A 19,269-nucleotide genomic window follows, 5' to 3' on the forward strand; every position below is an offset into this window, starting at 1 on the left:
GAACCTATTGCAATAAAACGGCAATTTCATACTTTAACCCCTAATATATTATATATTCAATTGGTAGTAAATACGTACGTGCTGCAGCAAATAGCCATCAGGTAGAAAAGTTGAATAGTTCTCCACAGCAGCGGAGGTTTGAACAGAGGCACTGTTTGATTCACTATGGAGCTCCAGAACGAGTCCTTGGTTGACTCTTCATTAGCGGGTACTTTCAATGTTTTCACCTGTCAATGTAGAAGTAAACAAAATGTAAGTATGGAATCATTGACTTACAAATAAATGGACGACGGGTCTAATACAAAAACCACGAAAAAAGTGTCCCAAGTCAACCTATTCGAAATTTAAATTGTAATGTCATCGCAGTATCGCGCTGTCAGTCGAACAAATGAAGACTAAAGCGGAGTTTGGCGCTCTGTATACGATTTTAGCGCCTTACAAGTGCGGACACTTTTTAACGCCGACCCGACGTCCATATAATTGTAAGTCAATGTATGGAATGAAATAAGTAAGTAACAAATAAATAAGTTAAATTTTATTAAAAAATCCATTTTCTCACATTACCACGAGGATTCGAAGGTGTCAATTATGAAACAACCATTCACACACTAAACTACCACCGCTTTTTGTAAGTCGAATTGAAAATATCCGTTGTTTGTTTAATATAAACAAATATTAGACAATGTCACATACGTTGCTATGACCCCAAAGTAAGTAGTTGAAGCACTTGTGGCATCGAAATCGGAAACAACGACGGCACCACAAACACCCAGGCTTAGAATAATAACGCATAGAAACCTAGTCCGCACACGCTAAGTGAGGCAAATTGAAGCGCTCCCAAAGGGCCTACACGAGCGGGCGGGCCGTCAGTGCTCAAGGTCAACTTGCACCGCGAACAGCTCAAGAATTTTCGCTTAAAATGACGAAATGTGCGGTAAATGAGTGTAAAAATACGTCAGACAAACATAAAATAGATACTAACATCACATTCCACAAGGAAGTAACGCGTTTCAACTTGTATTTTTATATAAATATTCATTAAAACCGAAAATTAACCTACTACTAAAACTAGCCCACATGAATTTGATTTTTGCCTTACTTGAGACAGTTCGTTTGATATGAGACTATCATTCTATGCGTTATTATTCTAAGCACCCAGACATGAGACAATATAAAAAAGTTAGTTTTCTACATTGACCCAGCCGGGGATCTAAGTCAGGTTCTCAGAGATGACAATACATTTTTGTAGCAGTAGAGCTCCTTATGAACGAGTTCGTTCAGAGAATTAAAGCGGTACGTGAATCAATCACGGAGGTCGTCAATACTTATATTGTAAGTTAGTGCAGTGATAGCCCAATCGAAGAATGCTTGCTTCGGTCTTTCTAGATTCGATTTTTGTATCGTGTAACGTGATTTAATATTCGAGTATCTTGAAATATTATTTAATATAAAATTTAATAATTTAATATAATCATAAAAATTGCCACGGAAATTAGGTAGTGAACACTAGTCCGAGAATGAGCGAAGTATGCAGTGATAGCCCAATCGGACAATGCTTGCTTCGCTCATTCTCGGATTAGTGTTCACTATATACCTAATTTCCGTGGCAATTTTTATTATTTGAGTATTCGATTTTTTTTATCGTGCAATATAATTTAATATTCGAGTACTATATTGTGACATATCATTTAATAATTACACCATTATTGCCTTGAATATTTAAATAATAAAAATTGCCACGGAAATTAGGTAGTGAATATTAGTCCGAAAATGACCGGCTTCTCAAATGAAAGGTCGACTGTTCTAATCCCTGTGGTGGCATGTATCTTATATGACTATACTAATTTATGTTACGTACTTTTGTGAATGTTTACAATCAGTATCTCTTGATACCGGTGAAGAAAAACATAGTGATAAAATTTGCACGTTGAAGACGGCTCACAACCCTTAGAAAACGTCCTCAATCCGCAATTGGGCTAAACCTTAGAGGAGACTCGTGCTTATCAGTGGGACGTACTATAGGTTGACAATAAGCAACCAAAGAAGTAAACTTACTGGATAAGTGTCTTCGTTTCCGCCATTAATTCTATACATAGTTCGCATTACTCGAAGAGCTTGTTCTGTGTCTCGCCGACTGGCAAGAAACTTGGGGCTCTCATACAGAAACAGCAGCAGAAAAGTGCCCAACCCCAGCGGAACTGACAGCAACAGAGCATACAAGCGCCACGGGCGAAATGAGATCGAAAGGTACGGTATAAATAACTCAAAATCCAGCCGTAGAAGTAAATAAGCCATGGCTGTAACATTTCAAAGACAGATAAATAAGTCAGTTAATAAGTAGCGCAAGTGTTAAGTTTTTACAACACCTCACAGTGAGAGCATGAATTGTTGCGTGTTCCTTTCAGTCCGCCCAAAACTGGCTTAGCACGGCCACGTGGTGTCACGGGCCGCGACACGCGAGCTCGCACCGACGCGCTTTGGGAAGCGTGCCCCCCGAGCTGGCACTGATGCGACTGTGAGAGCCCGTTGTATAGCGAGCAATTTTTTGACAGCATTAATTTGAATGATTATTATGAATCGATAAAGCAAACTACGTATTTTCAATACAATAGAACTATCGACCTGCTCTTGTTGAATTATAATACCCAGACGCGTCTTTTCTTCTGAATTAAGTAAGTAGTATCCACTGTACAACACAAAAGTGGCAGCAGAAGTGGCGACACATTCGTTACATGACATTTTCGAATGGTAGCTCAAGCCAGATTAGAGCTCTCGACACACATCCGAGGACGCGCCGCCATGCGTGTCGCTCCAAGCCCGGACTCGCCTGTTACGCGACCGCGCCCGTACAAATCGGCAGGGCGCGGCCTTTGACACCACGGGCCGTGGCAAACCAGCAATAGACTCAACCTTTAACTTAGTCCAGTTTTCTTAACTTGTATTTCAATTACTTATTTTATTGCACTAGTAAACTTACTATAAAACACAAATTCCGCTGCTAATTCAGCACTGTTGATTATAAAGAGGTATTTACTCCTGCGCTTGCTGCCCGTGCACTCGCCTAAATACGTCATCGTTAGATTGAACCCTGCCGTCGAGCTGGAGAACAATTAAGATCATCATTAATTGGTAGGTTGTCCATAACGCGCCAAATGCTCCACAATCATTGTTTTACAAAAGGGAGAGCGTTCCCTCCCTTTTGTTAAGTTAACATAAAAAAAAAATAATGCGGTGTTTTTCAAAAGTCTGGCCGGTTATTATACTTTTTTGTTTGAGATCTAATTTGGAAATAAAAAATTAATCGACTGTCACTTTTTCACAAATTTGTCTAGTGGTTCGAGATTGATATTGCGTTCTTGCAAATTTCGTAAATTTTAATTGAAAAAGGTTTTTTAATTTATTAAACTTTTATTCAATCAAAGTGAAACTATTGCAATTTTTTTGTCACAAAATAATAAAGCATATTATCGTTGAATTTCTTCAAAATACTCTCACAATACGTGCAAGTTGGTAGTGTGTATTATGCAAGAAACTATGAGAAGCTAGCTACTTACAAACTGCATCCTATAAACTTAAGGGCCAGCATGACCTTCCAATCAGGCGCGAAACCAACGAGTATTGCCATAAGGAATCCTACAGAAGTGGAGAGAAGCAGCGCTCGTCGCCGGCCCTGTGTGTCCGCGTAGTAGCCCCATGGAAACGCGAATATTATACCTATTCAACAAAACAGCAGTAGAAGTAGAGCGATATTGTGTAAGAGTTCGTCCACGGAAGTACTGCCACCAAACATATGTCTGCTGCCAAGCATGATGTGAGCATCGATGCATTCCGGTCAAATACTTACTCTTTGGTTCTGGTTTAGGAAAGGTACAGGCAGCCTCACACGGTCCGTGATATCACGGGGCGCACCGAGCCGCGCCGATTTGTTCGTGCGGTGACGTCACGGGCCGAGGTAAGGCCGCTTTTACGGCTCATTCATGTTACACCGGGCCGTGACATAGTCAAATATCTATATTATATGCACTTCATGTAAGACCGGGCCGAGTCCGTGCCACGGCCGAGACAGCATCGAGTATTTTTTCCCGGTTCCAACCCGGCCCGATCGCGACACGTCGTAATATAAATGCACGCGCCGGGCACCCTGAGTGTAGTCAACGTTGGACTAAAGTGTAGTGGACTGCGCAAGCGCAAAATGCTCTCCTCATCTATTAAATCTTTATAGAGCGTGGCAAATTCTCTTTCGGATTCTCATTTTCTCCAGGCAGGATGTACACATCATCTTCATTTTCTAGTTTCAATTTGTGTTTCCATTACTTCGTCATCTAGAACTATGGCAACAACTGCCAACTCAAGTTGTGAAAATTACATTTCAAATCAAATCAAATCAAATCATTTTATTCGTCATCATGGGTACAATAAAGATGATAACATTTATTTTATGGTCGCCATGACGTACCATCAAGGCATACGAATCATACTATTATTATTAATTGTACTTGTCCAATACTTCCAAATTATAATAATAATAAAATAACACTAATAATTATCATTAAATAGTCATAAACCACTGATTATAGGCTTCCACCTTCACAGGACCAAGTCTTAAAATCTACAACAGTTAGGACATCAAAACAAAAGTAATTTAATTAAAATAAATCAATGTCATACAGTCACTTTCGTCTCAATAATAAATAATAAATTAATTAATGTGAAATTAGTTAGCAAAATTCCTTTAATGTATAAAATGATTTTTCAATTAAATACTCAAATAATGTGCGTTTAAATTCCGCGAAATTTTCATTCTGCCTTACCTGCAATGGCAATTTATTATAGATTTTTGGTGCCATTGCAATTATACTCTTCTCAAATAGTGACGTTTTACAATTTATTTGGCGTAGTTGGTTAGGACGTCGTGCTCTTGTAACTACAGGAAAAAGTTGTGGGTGTCGTCATATAAATAAGGCTGTTTCATAGATATATAATGAAGGCAAGGCCAAAATTTTTAGTTCTCGAAAATAGTTTCTGCAACTGTCGGTCTGTTTCAGTCCACAGATTGCCCTTATGCACCTCTTTTGAGCTCGAAAAATTGTATTGTATTATGTTGCTACTATTACCCCAAAATAAGATACCATATCTGAGTGTTGCAGCTATGTAGCTGTGGTAAACTACAAGTAAAGCGTTTTTGTTTACCACCTTAGACAATTTAAAGAGAGCGTATGATTGTTTCGATAGTTTGTTACGTATTATTTGAAGTTGTTCCTCCCATTGCAATTTTCCTATCAATGTGAAGTCCAAGGAATGTGGTTCACGATGTTTCACCGATAACACGAGAATTATAAATTAATTTGTTTGTCAAAGAGTTATTGCCCCTTTGCTTGAAATTCATAATTCTCGTTTTGTCAAGATTTAGTAATAAATTATTAAATTTAAGCCATGCCATTACATTTGTTAAGGATTTTTTCATTTCAGTCTCATTTTCAAATAAAATAGTACAGTCATCAGCGAATAAAGTTATGTGATTTGGAATTGATTTAGGCATATCATTAATATAAGTAATAAACAACAATAGACCTAGAACACTACCTTGTGGAACCCCATATTTTACTAGTCTACGAGAAGATTCGTAAATAGTTTCTGTTTTTGTAGTTAAAGAAATTCGACTGATTTGTGTTATTTGTGTACTGTCACTCAGGTATGATTTTAATAAGTTTTGAGTATTTCCGCGTATACCATAAATTCCCAATGTTTGCATTAATATATCATAAATAAATAAATAAATAACGCACACACTCAACATAGCCCCGCACTAGGGAAACCCTGTGTCACGGGTGCCATGGACACACACATAGACAACCACAAATTACACCCAAACTCACGAGAGAAATAATTGTAGGCCATACAAATATTTCTCCCGGCCCGGGAATCGAACCTGGGACCTCTTCGTGGCAGTCCGGCATGGTAACCGTTCGGCCACGGAGGCAGTTTCATGATCCACATAGTCAAAAGCTTTTGACATAGCCATGTACAGTGCCATTACAGGTTTTCTTTTGTCCATTCTACTGTAAATAATGTTAAAAAATTCATATATTGCAAGATCAATGGATTTATTCTTACGAAATCCTTTTTGTTCGTTACAGAATATATTATTTGTTTCAAGGTAGTCATAAATACTTTTAGAAATAACCTTTTCAATAACCTTTGAGAATACAGGTGTTAACGCTACAGGTCTATAGTTTTTCATATTATTAGGTTCGTCTTTTTTAAGAATTGGTTTAGTAATGGTTGTTTTTAGTTTAGATGGAAATACCCCTTGTTCTATGCTTAAGTTAATAATGTGAATTAAAATAGGTGAAATTAATTCGGATACAAATTTAATTATCTTTGTACTTAACCCATCATATCCTGTACTGTTTATGCTCTTAAGATCTCTTATAATTTTACTGACCTCTTCCGGGCTAACAGGTCTTAAAAAAAATTATTTGTATCCATCATATTTACAAAGTTTTACACTATCGTGTGAGCAACGATTCACTGGTTGTACCTGATCTATAAAATAATCTTTGAAATTTTGAGCAATCTGAGTAGGGTTTGTAATATTTGATCTATTTACAGTTATTTTCGTATCCTTTGGCATCTGCTGCTTAGTACTATTAATAACGGTCCATGTTGCTTTTGATTTATTTTTAGAATTAAGTACATAATAGTTATTTTGAGATGCTTGGGTTAACTTTAAAATTCTTTTAAATTTAGAAGAGTAGTTACGAAATAATTCCAAGTCATGTTTGCTTTTTGAAATTCGATATTTCCATAACAAATTTCTTCTACGCTTACTGCATTTTTTTATGTCCTCCGAAATCCACTTGGGTTTTAATTGAGTACTAATTCTTTTTCTTATAAAAGGGAAGAATAAATCGTACATCAGTTTGAATATCTATTGAATCTATAGTCTCTCTTGGAAATTGCCGTAAATGATAGTGAACACCGAAAAGCGAGACTTTTCGCTTCCGGCACTGTACCATTGCCATATGAGGTAATGTTCCAAGACAAAACGCAAAGAACTGAGTGGAGGCTGAATATAAAAGCGCCTACTAGGCCAAAAAGCCTTCTCGCGTAAGGTTAAAGTTTTCTTCTATCTTTTTGTAGTAAGTGTTTTCATACATAATTCTGGGGGACTTGGGTTAGTGTCTAGTCCCTTTATTTAACCTTATAGAAAATTATTACACTTCTATACGTGATCCAGGGGGCCTACTATAAGCTTATAAGCAGCCAGCCAAGTTCCATGCAATTCACTTGACGTGGTAGAACTGAATTGCTTAAATTCGCATCATGACCTACACAAAGTTGAACGGGAATGGCATGGCAGGATGATGAGTTTTACTTTTTAAACGTTAATTATTTTCGCTGGCTGGCTGGCTGACATCTAACAAATAGACATAGACAGATAGACATAGAAATAGATAGTGCATCCCAGGATAGTACATCGGACTATCCCGGGAGCGTTCAAGCATCATTAACTGATTGTGTTCACAGTGAGATCAATTAAACTTTTTTTTATTAATTTTATTATTGATTACACTTATTGTGTTGTTTTGTAATATTGGCAACTTTTCAATCATATTTTACAGTTTGTCGTACGACAAAATTACTTGTCATGTCTAGTCATTATCATTGAAATGAATAAGGTGAGTTTGTAATTTGATAACATAATTGGAACGTATTTTGTATTCGTAATTCGTATATTTTTATTGATTGCATTAAAGTCCAATTTGGCACACACCGCTCCAAGCAATTTTCATTAATTGCAATATTTCAAAGGCAGTATTCAAAAGTTATTTTACGATTTTCGCTTAGTCAATAAAATTCCATTTAAAAATTGCAATAACATTCATGCCAATAATCTGTCAACAATACTTCAAAGATTTTAAACTGGAACTAAAACATTCAAAAAACGCTCAATAGTTAATTAATAGTATTTATTTATTGACAATTGGCTACGTAGCCTAAAAAGACAACAAATAATTATGAAACTGGAAATGTAATAAAACTTAAACGAAATTTCTTAAAAATGTAACAAATCTAAAAAAAGTTAGTCACGGAGTAACTTTTTTTGAATTGCTTATTTTGACAGATGAGACCGCATTATTTTGGCAAATGCCACGTCATGATAATTATGATTTTACTATGAAAGAAAAGGTGAACGGATTTCGAATGTGGAACGTAAACTACATTGGCCCCCGATGTCATTTTGAGTGTATTGGAAGATCACATTCTTTTACAGCTTCATGTGTGGGAAGAATTCCATTTTATGTAGTTTATTATTATTGCCGAATTCAAGGATTCTTGTAGTTCTTCATACAGTAATGTAAAGTGTTACTTGCTCAAATGAGTTTGTTAGTAGATTGCTTAATTTTCGGAAACTTGTTTAACCTATAATTTGCAAATTTACATAAACTTAGTAGGAATTGAGCCACGTTCAATAGCAGCAGTTTTTATTCTTATCAGGACACGCCGCGACCGGTGATCTTTTGTTAAAGCCTGTTCATACATTTCTTGTGAATTCCAAGGTCCTATCGCCGGGCTACCTGCCACCCCTGAGTTCTCCGTCCACCTGGGGGCTGCCACCTCGGCGCACCGCGCTCCGCTCTCCTGAGTTCCCCACCACACCCGTACATTGGTCCGTGACCAATGTACGGGACGAGTGACCTAGTGCTTAAGCTAAGAGTATCCCCACACTTGAACTTTGTAAACCTGCGAAATATAAGTGTAAAACTATCTGTGCGTTTTTATTTTTGATCAATGGACTCGGAGCCTTAAACACTGAGGTTTCAGCAGTGCCAGTCAGAGCTTTAAATCGTTAAGATGTGACGGGCTCTGCTTTATCTCACCCTGAGACATAAGTTAACAACTCCCATGCTCACATTACTGCTTGGTGGCAGAAATAGGTAGGGTGGCACTTCGCTTGACGAACTGTTCCACAAGGAGCTGTACTGCTACTACCTGCAAAAGGCGCAGACGCCAGCAAACCAGTCTCGAAGACACCGAGTTGAAGATCGCAAGTCGCTGCTGCGAGAATGACGCCGAACCCGAACATGTCAACTCCCACCGCATTGCTGATAATGCTGCAAGCTGCCAGCTGTAAGTAGTTATAGCGGCCATGACCTGAAATGTTACGGTTATTGTACTTAAGAAAGACCATGTTATAGTAATAAAACTTTGAGATTAAACTTACAAAAACACAGTTGTTATGTTAATATAAGAAATTCCCCGATTGTAATGACTCAGATCTTGATTAATTAAAATACATATATACATTGCTTGTATTGGAATTTTATTCATTTTTTTTTATGGTTTTGATAAGAGCGCATTTCACCTCCATTTCACCTGATGGAAAGTGACGATGAGGTCGTCGATACACACGAAAATAATGTCTATTTACTAATAATTGAATACTAGATTTGATTTAGATGAACAATCGCAAAAATCTATAACTCGATATAGTATTTATAATTCTATTTCTAAACTTAAATGTAAAATTTTATTAGAATACTATGTTACTTAACAGTAATTATGTTGACCCTTTCGATACCGGTTCGATTCTCAAATGAGGCAAGCAAATTTTTTTAAATCTTTTCAATGCATTATATAACTTTTATAAATAAAATAGTGTCTTCATGCCATGGTAGCCTAATAGTTCGACCTACCGCCTCTCAAGCAAAGACCGTGGGTTCGAATCCGGCCTCTGAGTTTCTCGAACTTAACGTGCGAAATTCAATTTAAAATTTACCATGAACTTTTCAGTGAAGAACAACATGGTGATGAAACCTGGGGGTCGATTCTGAACTCTACGATGACTCACTTGTCGACCGATTTTTTCTTTTTCTTTTTAGTCACAACACCCGAATCGAACGTCGAACTATCGTATTCGAAACCGAACCGAAATGACGCGTACGATTACTCGAACTTCTCGACCGGCAAAGGCTACGAACGTTATTCAGAACACGTTATCGAATGAAAGTCACCGAACGTCCTATTGTTTATAAAGCAGGAATGTAACATGGAAATCTCTTATTATTTTTAATAAAGTCTGGATTTTGTTCAATTTTATAATTTTTAATGCAAAACTAATGCATTCCTATATTTTGGCCTTTAAAGTCTTAAAAATGTATATCGAAGGATTTTCTTTTAACTAACTCCGTAAACGCTGTTGGATAACAATATCGTATCAGAATTCGAATTGTAGTTTAACGCAAATGTTGTGAATAGCTCGGAAAGCGTCCATTGATTCGAGAACTATGTCCAATGGAACGATTCGGTTAAAATATCGAAGAGTTCTGAATAAGGTTCCTGCATGTCGAAGAAAGTTCATTAACGCTCGAAAAATTTGTGAAGTCCCCGACCCGCATTGGGCCAGCGTGGAGAACGATGGCCTAAATCCTCGCCTGAGAGGAGACTCGTCGCCCAGCAGTCGAACGTATTAATGATGTCTTCATGAAGCAAAATATCCTATCTTCAAAATTTAAAGTACTTTCCCCTATGTGTCCCATAGCCGTGAGACATCCTGAGCTCCGAGTCTTCTAATTTTAAATCATCTCCGTTGTGTATCGGTTAGGGATTTCATCCCGGGAACCTCGGTATTGAAAATTTGGAGTCTCCGAGAATTTTTTGCCGTTTTCGAGACTCGATACTGACGTTTTCAGTCTCGGGAATATCGAAACTTTTGGAACTTAAGTAATTTAATTAAAAGTATTAAAATTCTACTTAACCATACTATATTTTTTTATCGAAAGACTAAAACGAGCCAATTATATACCCGATTGCAAGAAAAAAAATTCCAATCTTTTCGCTCTACAACAATATTACGAATCAAAATTCTGAAGTTTTCACGGTATTTTTTTTTCCAACCAGACACACCTATAACAAACGTACTAACGCGGAAAAATAATATGGCGCCGCCGTCTATGCGCAAAAGGCGCAGAACTAAAACCGAACGCACTACTGCTACGGCTGTTAGAGTTTGTTCATTCGAATTAAATAAAAAAATTAGGCATATGCTTTTTCAGTATTTATTGAATTAATACGGAATTAACATTCAATTATTTTTTTATATGAAACTACTTCACTAGTTTGTTGTAATTATTAATACAACGATCAAACACTCTGAAAAAATTCCTTCGATCCGGCCGGATTCGAACCGACGTCTTCTATCATACCGTGGCAGACGCTATACCAACTAAGCCACGGGACGAACCAGCAGACTTCACGAATTTTTCTGTGTGCTTGTTGTCGTGCCTTTGTATTTGGTTTTTCAACGACTTTTTAACCGTAGCGCCATCTTTGAGAAATCTATGAAAGTATTTCGTCACGCAGCAAGCTCTGGCTATAGATGTCGGTATTCACTGCATTTTTAAATTTTTATTAAATTCATATTCAATTATTTTTATGTGAAATTGCTCCACTAGTTTGTTATAATTATTAATACTAGGTATGTACTTTTTACCCTCTTGGGATTAAATGATGCTCTTTACTCTTGCCACGTAAGGCTATGTTGACGTACTTTTACAACATGAGATAAAGTAATCATTGGTTATCTAGTTATATGGACGTGGCAACACTGTGAAGTGGAGTTTAGTCAATTAAGGTCGTATTCCAGAACTCTACTCAATGCTCAAGTCAGGACTTAAGTATGATTTCAAGCACCGGAAATACGACCCTAACGGCAAGGACTTTAGTATGATTTATAGTGCTTTAAATTATACTCAAGTCCTGACTTGAGCATTGAATAGAGTTCTGGAATGCGACCCTTAGGGTCTACTCAATGCTCAAGTATATTAAGTAGAGAGTAATAGTATATTAAGTAGAGATTGAAGAACAATAATAACAAAATCAAGTTATCTCTATTAAAAACTGTACTAAACGCCCTTTATTTCTTACGTACCCGCTATAAAAATGAAAAAATAACTTTTAAAAATATGTTTTGTTTACGGGATCTTCGAGATCGCACCGAGTCTCGATTTTTTATCATGTGTTGCGGAAATCCAAGATTCATCAGATTGAATAGAAAAAATATATAACAGTACTGTGGGAGCGTAGCCGTGGTTGTAGCGTAGACAGAGGTAGGTACTATTTAATAATAAACGAGGAATATATATCATAATTAACGTTTACTTTGTGCGTTCGGCTAGAAAATTCGTCCAGAACGACCGCGATGCTCCTTTGACTACTACCCTCTTTTTTATCTAATTCTAAATACAAACCCACCTTATTTTTTAGACAGTTCTAAATATAATATAATCAGACCAGTCTGCTACAGTACTCACCTATTAACTCTACGGCCTCGTCGTAATCACAATCACTGCTTGTTTCCTCATCGTTGACATCGCTCTTCATTTTACTAATTAAAAAGTAGCAAACAGTTTCAAACTCATATAATGATACCTATTGAAAATGTAACTATTAGGAATAGAAAGTTATTCAAAAGTAGCGACATTTGAATTTCCAGTTAAAATTTTAACATACTCTTTGAAATTACTTAATAATGCTCAGCTCACTTAAAACAAACTTTAAATTTTCAAGTCTTTTTCGTTCACTTCGCTCTAAAATTTCAATTTAACTCAATATATAAACTTGTCATGTGATAACCAGCTTTTCTTGAATGGTTATATCGCAACACTATTCTCGTAAACAGATTTTTTTGTGTAACACAATTCCGATTGCGACTGTTTATTCGTACAGTTCGTGAAGTACTAAAAAATACTTTACGTCATTTACAAGTACTTACACTCACAGGCAATTCAATATAGTCGTTGAAAATATTTATAAGAACATGTGGAACATTGAAACTACAAAAGCAAGGATAGCCTTGAGTTATAGTTGACGAAATTAATTTGAACCTATTCGTCTTACCGCCCATAGTAATAACATTAGTAAAAAAAGTAAATAGTAGCATTGACGTGTTCTTGAGAATTCATGAGAAGTGTGGGTGTAAATTCATACTAAGTGCTCACGATCGCGTCGTGATCGATCGTTCTTTTCGGAAATTGCTGTGAACACTACAGAATCATTAAATTCCTCCCCTTCACTTGCTATTAATCTCCTAAATGAAAATGTTAACGTTTGTGGCAGTTTATTTAATTTCCGTCGTGTTAATCCACAAGACATCATAAAAGTTTTTAAATCAATACATGTTAAAAAAACTGAAGATCTCTGGGGCATATCAACTAAAGTTATAGACTCAGTTATTGATCTAATTTCCCCACATTTAGCTGTAGCTTTCAATAGGTCCGCTGGCGAAGTTATTTTTCCCGATTTAATGAAATACAGCAAGTTTATTCCCTTATTCAAAAGCGGTAGGAAAGTTGATCCTACCAACTATAAGTCCATTTCAATTTTACCAGCTTTAAGTAAAATATTCGAAAAGGTTATGCTTACTCAATTACTGTCCTATTTCGGTAGGAATCATATTTTTCATAGTGAACAATACGGGTTTACTATTGGTAGATCGACCAGTGATGCGGGGGTAGCGTTAATAAAACACATCTTTGATGCTTGGGAAAGGTTCCAGAACGCTAATGGTGTTTTCTGTGACCCCTCAAAGGCATTTGATTGCGTTGATCATATTACTCTTATTAGGAAGCTGGAACATTACGGTGTAAATGGCAAGGCGTCGAAACTTGTCTCGTCATATCTCAATAGTAGAATTCAGAAAGTAGACATAAATGGAGTGACTTCTTTGGGTTCTCCGGTAAAAATGGGTGTTCCGCAGGGCTCAATACTCGGACCTTTCATATTTCTGATTTATATTAATGATCTGTCATTCTTTGTTAAGGATCATTGCGAAATAGTGCTGTTTGCTGCTGACACCATTGATTCCAAACAATCCTTGATTTTTAAAACAGACAGACATGACATTAACTATGACCATATTAATGATAACCTCTCTAAAGTAGTTTATTGGTTTAATGCTAACAATTTATTGCATAACCACTCACACGATACATGCAGCCGTAGACGCATACCACACCTAGAGGTGCCGGTGATGATTTTATACCGATTTATCGGATATCGAAGTTATAACAGGTAAAAGAACTAATACTAATTGCTATTTCGGTAACTACTCTAGCAAACCATAAAGTTTTTAATGCCTGGATCTATCATTTATCGGTAAGCCTTATTTTAATAAATTTTCCATTTTCAGTTTATCGAGTTGATTTTTTGTACCGTAACAAACGAAAGTAAACATTATGGCAAAGCAATATGAGCCGTTACACACGGCGATGCAATCGCCTATAAATCGCAAGTGTAACTGTTCAATCGCGCGTTTCGCGAACGTGCGCTTGCATCGCTGTTAAAAGTCTCCGTGTGTAATCACTCTATGGTCGAGTTTTAACTTTTCGAGAACTAAGTAAACATCTGCAATTTTCCACGCTAGTATCGAACAAAAGTTTAGCGAAAAAATGCTTCATGAGTGTTTTGTTAATTTTGAACTTAATTGATCGAAATAAATTTCTTTTTTTTGTTTTTTTTTTCTTTCGTGGATAACTCTAAAACAAAAATCGTGTTATATGGTGAATCAAAATTTGTATTTTTTTTAATTTTCACGCACTCATCATAGCTAACTTTAAACTGGTTACTTTTATTTTGCCGATGTAATTTTTTTTATTAGTTGCCCCGAATTTATTGCCGGTGAGTACACAATTATAATATTAATAATGTTTATTACTGTTAAATGTGATACCAAACCTGATTAACGGCTACCTAAATTTAGTTAATACCATGTGACTTATTAAACAAGCAAAAAAATTTGTGATATTTCGTCTTATACAGCAGCTACATTTTACAATTGATAAGTGCTTTACAATTATAAGATCTATTAGTAAACAAATTAGGTCACACAAATGAAGCGAATTAATTAATAGTAAATTAATGTTACACAAACACACCATTCATAGATCTAATCTACTAAATCTACATCATACCAAACCATCAGTGGTAATTTATTCAAAATTAATTTAATCAAAATTCGACAATCTGTACGTAGACTACATTATGTACCCGTCGATCCAGTCAGACTTCGCCGTATTCCGATAAAAAACCAGATTGAGACTGTTTTTAACCGACTTGAAAAAAAAGGAAGAGGTCCTCTATTCGACTATGTTTTTTTTGTGTTTAGTATAGTTTAGTTTATTTCTGTCAACATTGCAAATTTCATACAAATACAATTACATGTCGTTTTATACTATTCTTCGAAAAGTGAGCGTCAGTTTACAAAATAATGAAGAAATAATTTTAAAATAGTGATTTATAAGTACACAATAGTGTAAATAAACGAAATCAACATAATTAATGAAAGTTATAAATAATTGAATTAAACTAACAATGTCAAGTGTATACAGGGAATGTCAATATGGATTCTTAATAACGAATAAATGTATATTACAGTATAATAATACGGTGAATGTCAAATTCATTAATAAATATATTAATTAAATTTTTATTGAATTGATATTCAATTATTTTTTGTGAAATTACTCCACTAGTTTGTTATAATTATTAATACAAAGATCGAACACTCAGAAAAAGCACTCAGAAAAAATTCCTTCGATCCGGTCGGATTCGAACCGACGTCTTCTTGCATACCGTGCCAGACGCTATACCAACTAAGCCACGGAACGAACCAACGAACCTCACGAATTTTTCTATGTGTTTGCGTCGTGTCTTTGTACTTGGTCTTTCAATAATTTAATTATTTATTTAGTACTTTGAGTTTACTGAGTAAAGGGACTTTTCCAACTAAAGATTCTTCAGTCTGCGCCTGAACGTTTTCTCACAACATTCGTTTTTTAGTTCGGCAGGTGGGTGCTCGTAGTAGGTCGGTTCTATAATCCGCGGGTTTTGTGAATTGATCTGATCACTGATACTGATCGGAGTTGTCCCGCACGACCGAGGCACCCACCCATCGACTCCACTCGCCCAAACATAATGACCTCAAAAACATTGCCAGTAGTGGGTCCGGTGTACACCAAACAGCCCCTTGCAGGATGAATTAGGAGAATGCCCGCTTTTGTATACGCATTACCCTGTCAGCGTCTATCGAATTGCCCCACAGAATAACACCATAAATCATAGTTGAGTGGAAGTGTGCAAAGTACGCCTGTCTCACCGATTGCGAGACACCAACGGTTTTAGTTTACGCAGAGCAAACACCGCACCACTCAGCTTGTCACATAGCAAGTCTACGTGCTGTTTCCAATTCAAGGTAGGTTCCAACGTAAAACCCAAGAATTTGCATTTGTCTCTCGTCGGAATAGGACGCTTGATACTCACACTCGGAATATATTACTCATTACTCCAATATTTGTGAACCGATCTCGATAATATTTTTTTTGTTGGAAAGGGGATATCTTAGTAATGGTTCCATTCAAATTTGATGAAAATATTCTACCTCTAAGGGTGGTAAACTACGGTTTCGCGCACTTTCCGGTAACAGATCTCAATAAAACTTGGTAAATAGTTTCGGTTCACAAATGCCGAAGTTATCGCGTAACATGCATACAACAACAAAAAAAATACAATCCAATGTAGAACCGCGTTTTAAATCTCCTTGACTGGGGTTTTCAAATAGCTACCTGTTAGCATTTTATAATTTTAATCACACAATGTATTTATAATAATCATAATATTGAAGATAATGAGTACAGTTGTTGATTTGAACAAGTCATGTGTATAGGACTAAAATGGCCATTCCTACGACGGCCGCCATTAAAGACAAACTCTTGACAGTTCTGGTGCGTTGTAGCAATTATGCAACTTATCTCATTAATAGTTAGAATGAATGTTCATATAACCATATTCCTTATTTGTAAATTAATGAAACATTAATATAACTTCATTCCTACCGCATATGTAATAATCTCAATACAGAGTACTAAAAAAACCGACCTCAAAAGTACGTGGAATTACGTCTATTTGCTAAGTTTTATTGAAATATCCCCTAGTTCGCCACTATAGAGGACTTGACACTGGAGATAATAAAAATCGATTCTCACTGCTCAAAGTAGATATATTGAGAGAAAAACGCCTTGAATTGGAGAAATAACAAAGTCAACTATTAAACTAATTGCTCCTAAATTAATGTTAGGCGCTATTTATGAAAATGAATCTTCATGCGTGAACAGCCACCCTTCGAGGTGGGTGATTTTCTTCAAAATGAAATGGGACCACTATGGAAGTACCCCCTTTCCAACAAAAAAAAAATCATGAAAATCGGTTTACAAATACCGGAGTTATCACGTAACATACATACAACAAAAAAAGAACATACAGTCGAATTGAGAACCTCTTCCTTTTTTGAAGTCAGTTAACAAAATAAACAGTATTTCATGTATGAAGAACACTAAAATATAATTACATAATTTAATTTAAATTTATCAATCATTTTTATGTAATCCAACATACACTATTACGTAAGTCGCCATTATTCACACACATCAAATCGTTGTGTACTAATTATAAAAAAAAAAAAAATAGTAAAAAGGACGAGTAGGCAAAATTGCAGAATAAATAGAGACGGGACGGATATTCATTATTAAGATAAAGAATGATTAATTTATTGTGATAATATACAGGTAAGGTACAATAAAAGCTTAAATACTAGAAAGCAAAACTAGGATTTTTAATTAAATTTTTATTGAATTGTATTCAATTATTTTTTGTGAAATAACTCCACTAGATTGTTATAATTATTAATACAAAGATCGAACACTCAGAAAAATTCAATCTGTCAAAGATTTCTCATAGACGGCGCTACGACTAAAAAGTCGTTGAAAGACCAAGTACAAAGACACGACGCAAGCACATAGAAAAATTCGTGAGGTCCGTTGGTTCGTTCCGTGGCTTAGTTGGTATAGCGTCTGGCACGGTATGCAAGAAGACGTCGGTTCGAAACCGACCGGATCGAAGGAATTTTTTCTGAGTGTTTTTTCTGAGTGTTCGATCTTTGTATTAATAATTATAGGATTTTTAAATTATATGAATGAATAAAATTATGGTAATACTATCATGGTATCCCCAACTAGAGCAAATTGCGTTTGGAATTCGTATACATAGCTGGATATTTAAAACGATGAAGTATATCGTTCCTGCTAACGTGTCTGATGGCAATAATTTGTCTAATAAGCTTAAAATACATCGCTTTGGTACAATCAACTATCACTTATTGCATACCAGTTTGGGATGGTCTAGCTAAGACACGTTTTCTACAGATCGAAAGAGCTCAACGAACTTGGCTTAAAGTTATGTACTTCAAGAAACGAACTTTTTCCACACAAAACCTCTATTCAATAAGTAACATACTATCAGTGCGAAAATTGTATATTCTAAACATTACCCTAAAATAACATCTATCAATAAGTTAAGACCCTAAGATTGACTGTAGAAGAAGGAGCTACAATGTCTTTTGTATGGCTACGCTAATGCGTTGGGCAAGGTAGCTGCCAGCCCTTGGGCTGCCCAGGCAATCTATTAATTCCGTATTAATACCATGCAAATAACAAAAACTTTGTATTTGATCTCTTGAAAATTCTTTGCGCTAATAAGTGTATATTTGATGACTTAATTAGAGGCGGTCACTCTCTTCGGTGTGTCTTTATCTCCCGTGTTGTACAAGTACATATGTCCGATTATCTCAACAACAACCGACCTCAAAAGTCATTCATCCCCTAGTTTGCCACCCTTACTGAGATACCCTCGTTCCAACAAAAACACACCACAAATGCCGGAGTTATCGGGTAACATACGTACAAAAAAACTCAGTGGAATTGAGAACCTACTCCTTTCTTGAAGTCATTTGAAAAATAAAATTATGAATCTTCCAGCTACATAGTGCCTCATATTCTTCCCGTAAAATATCGACATAAAAGTTTATGAGCATCTAGTTTAAGGGTCGTATTCTAGAACTCTACTCAATGCTCAAGTCAGGATTGCACTGGAAACACAAGTACTGGAAATACGACCCTAATGGCAGGGACTTGAGTATGATTTCGAGTGCTTTAAACCATACTCAAATCCTGACTTGAGCATTGAGTAGAGTTCTAGAATACGGCCCTAAGAACCCGTCTCTTAAATTTCTTACGCCTTACTTTTTATCTTTGTTTCATTTCATACATCAGTCAGCGCCCCCCTGGGAAGTTCTGATCACTGTTTGGTTGGGTGTAAGGTTACCCAAATGCCTCCAACTAAGCTGAAGGAGGTCACTCGTCGCATTTGACACTA

At 36.1% G+C, this 19,269-nt stretch overlaps 1 protein-coding gene across 1 annotated transcript; it reads right to left on the reverse strand.

Annotated features, from left to right (window-relative positions):
• Positions 1-74: 74 nt before the first annotated feature.
• On the reverse strand, positions 75-12,372 carry LOC113228800 (synaptic vesicle glycoprotein 2C-like; the record flags this gene model as incomplete). Its single annotated transcript, XM_026462189.1, has 6 exons — positions 12,318-12,372; positions 8,998-9,159; positions 3,555-3,714; positions 2,978-3,099; positions 2,056-2,297; positions 75-227 (listed from the first exon to the last, which is right to left on the reverse strand). Coding segments are annotated over exons 2-6 (771 nt in total), but the record flags the coding sequence as incomplete, so codon positions are not given.
• Positions 12,373-19,269: the final 6,897 nt, after the last annotated feature.

Source organism: Hyposmocoma kahamanoa, unplaced genomic scaffold (genome assembly GCF_003589595.1).
Source record: "Hyposmocoma kahamanoa isolate Upper Pololo Valley unplaced genomic scaffold, ASM358959v1 243, whole genome shotgun sequence".
Taxonomy (NCBI): domain Eukaryota; kingdom Metazoa; phylum Arthropoda; class Insecta; order Lepidoptera; family Cosmopterigidae; genus Hyposmocoma; species Hyposmocoma kahamanoa.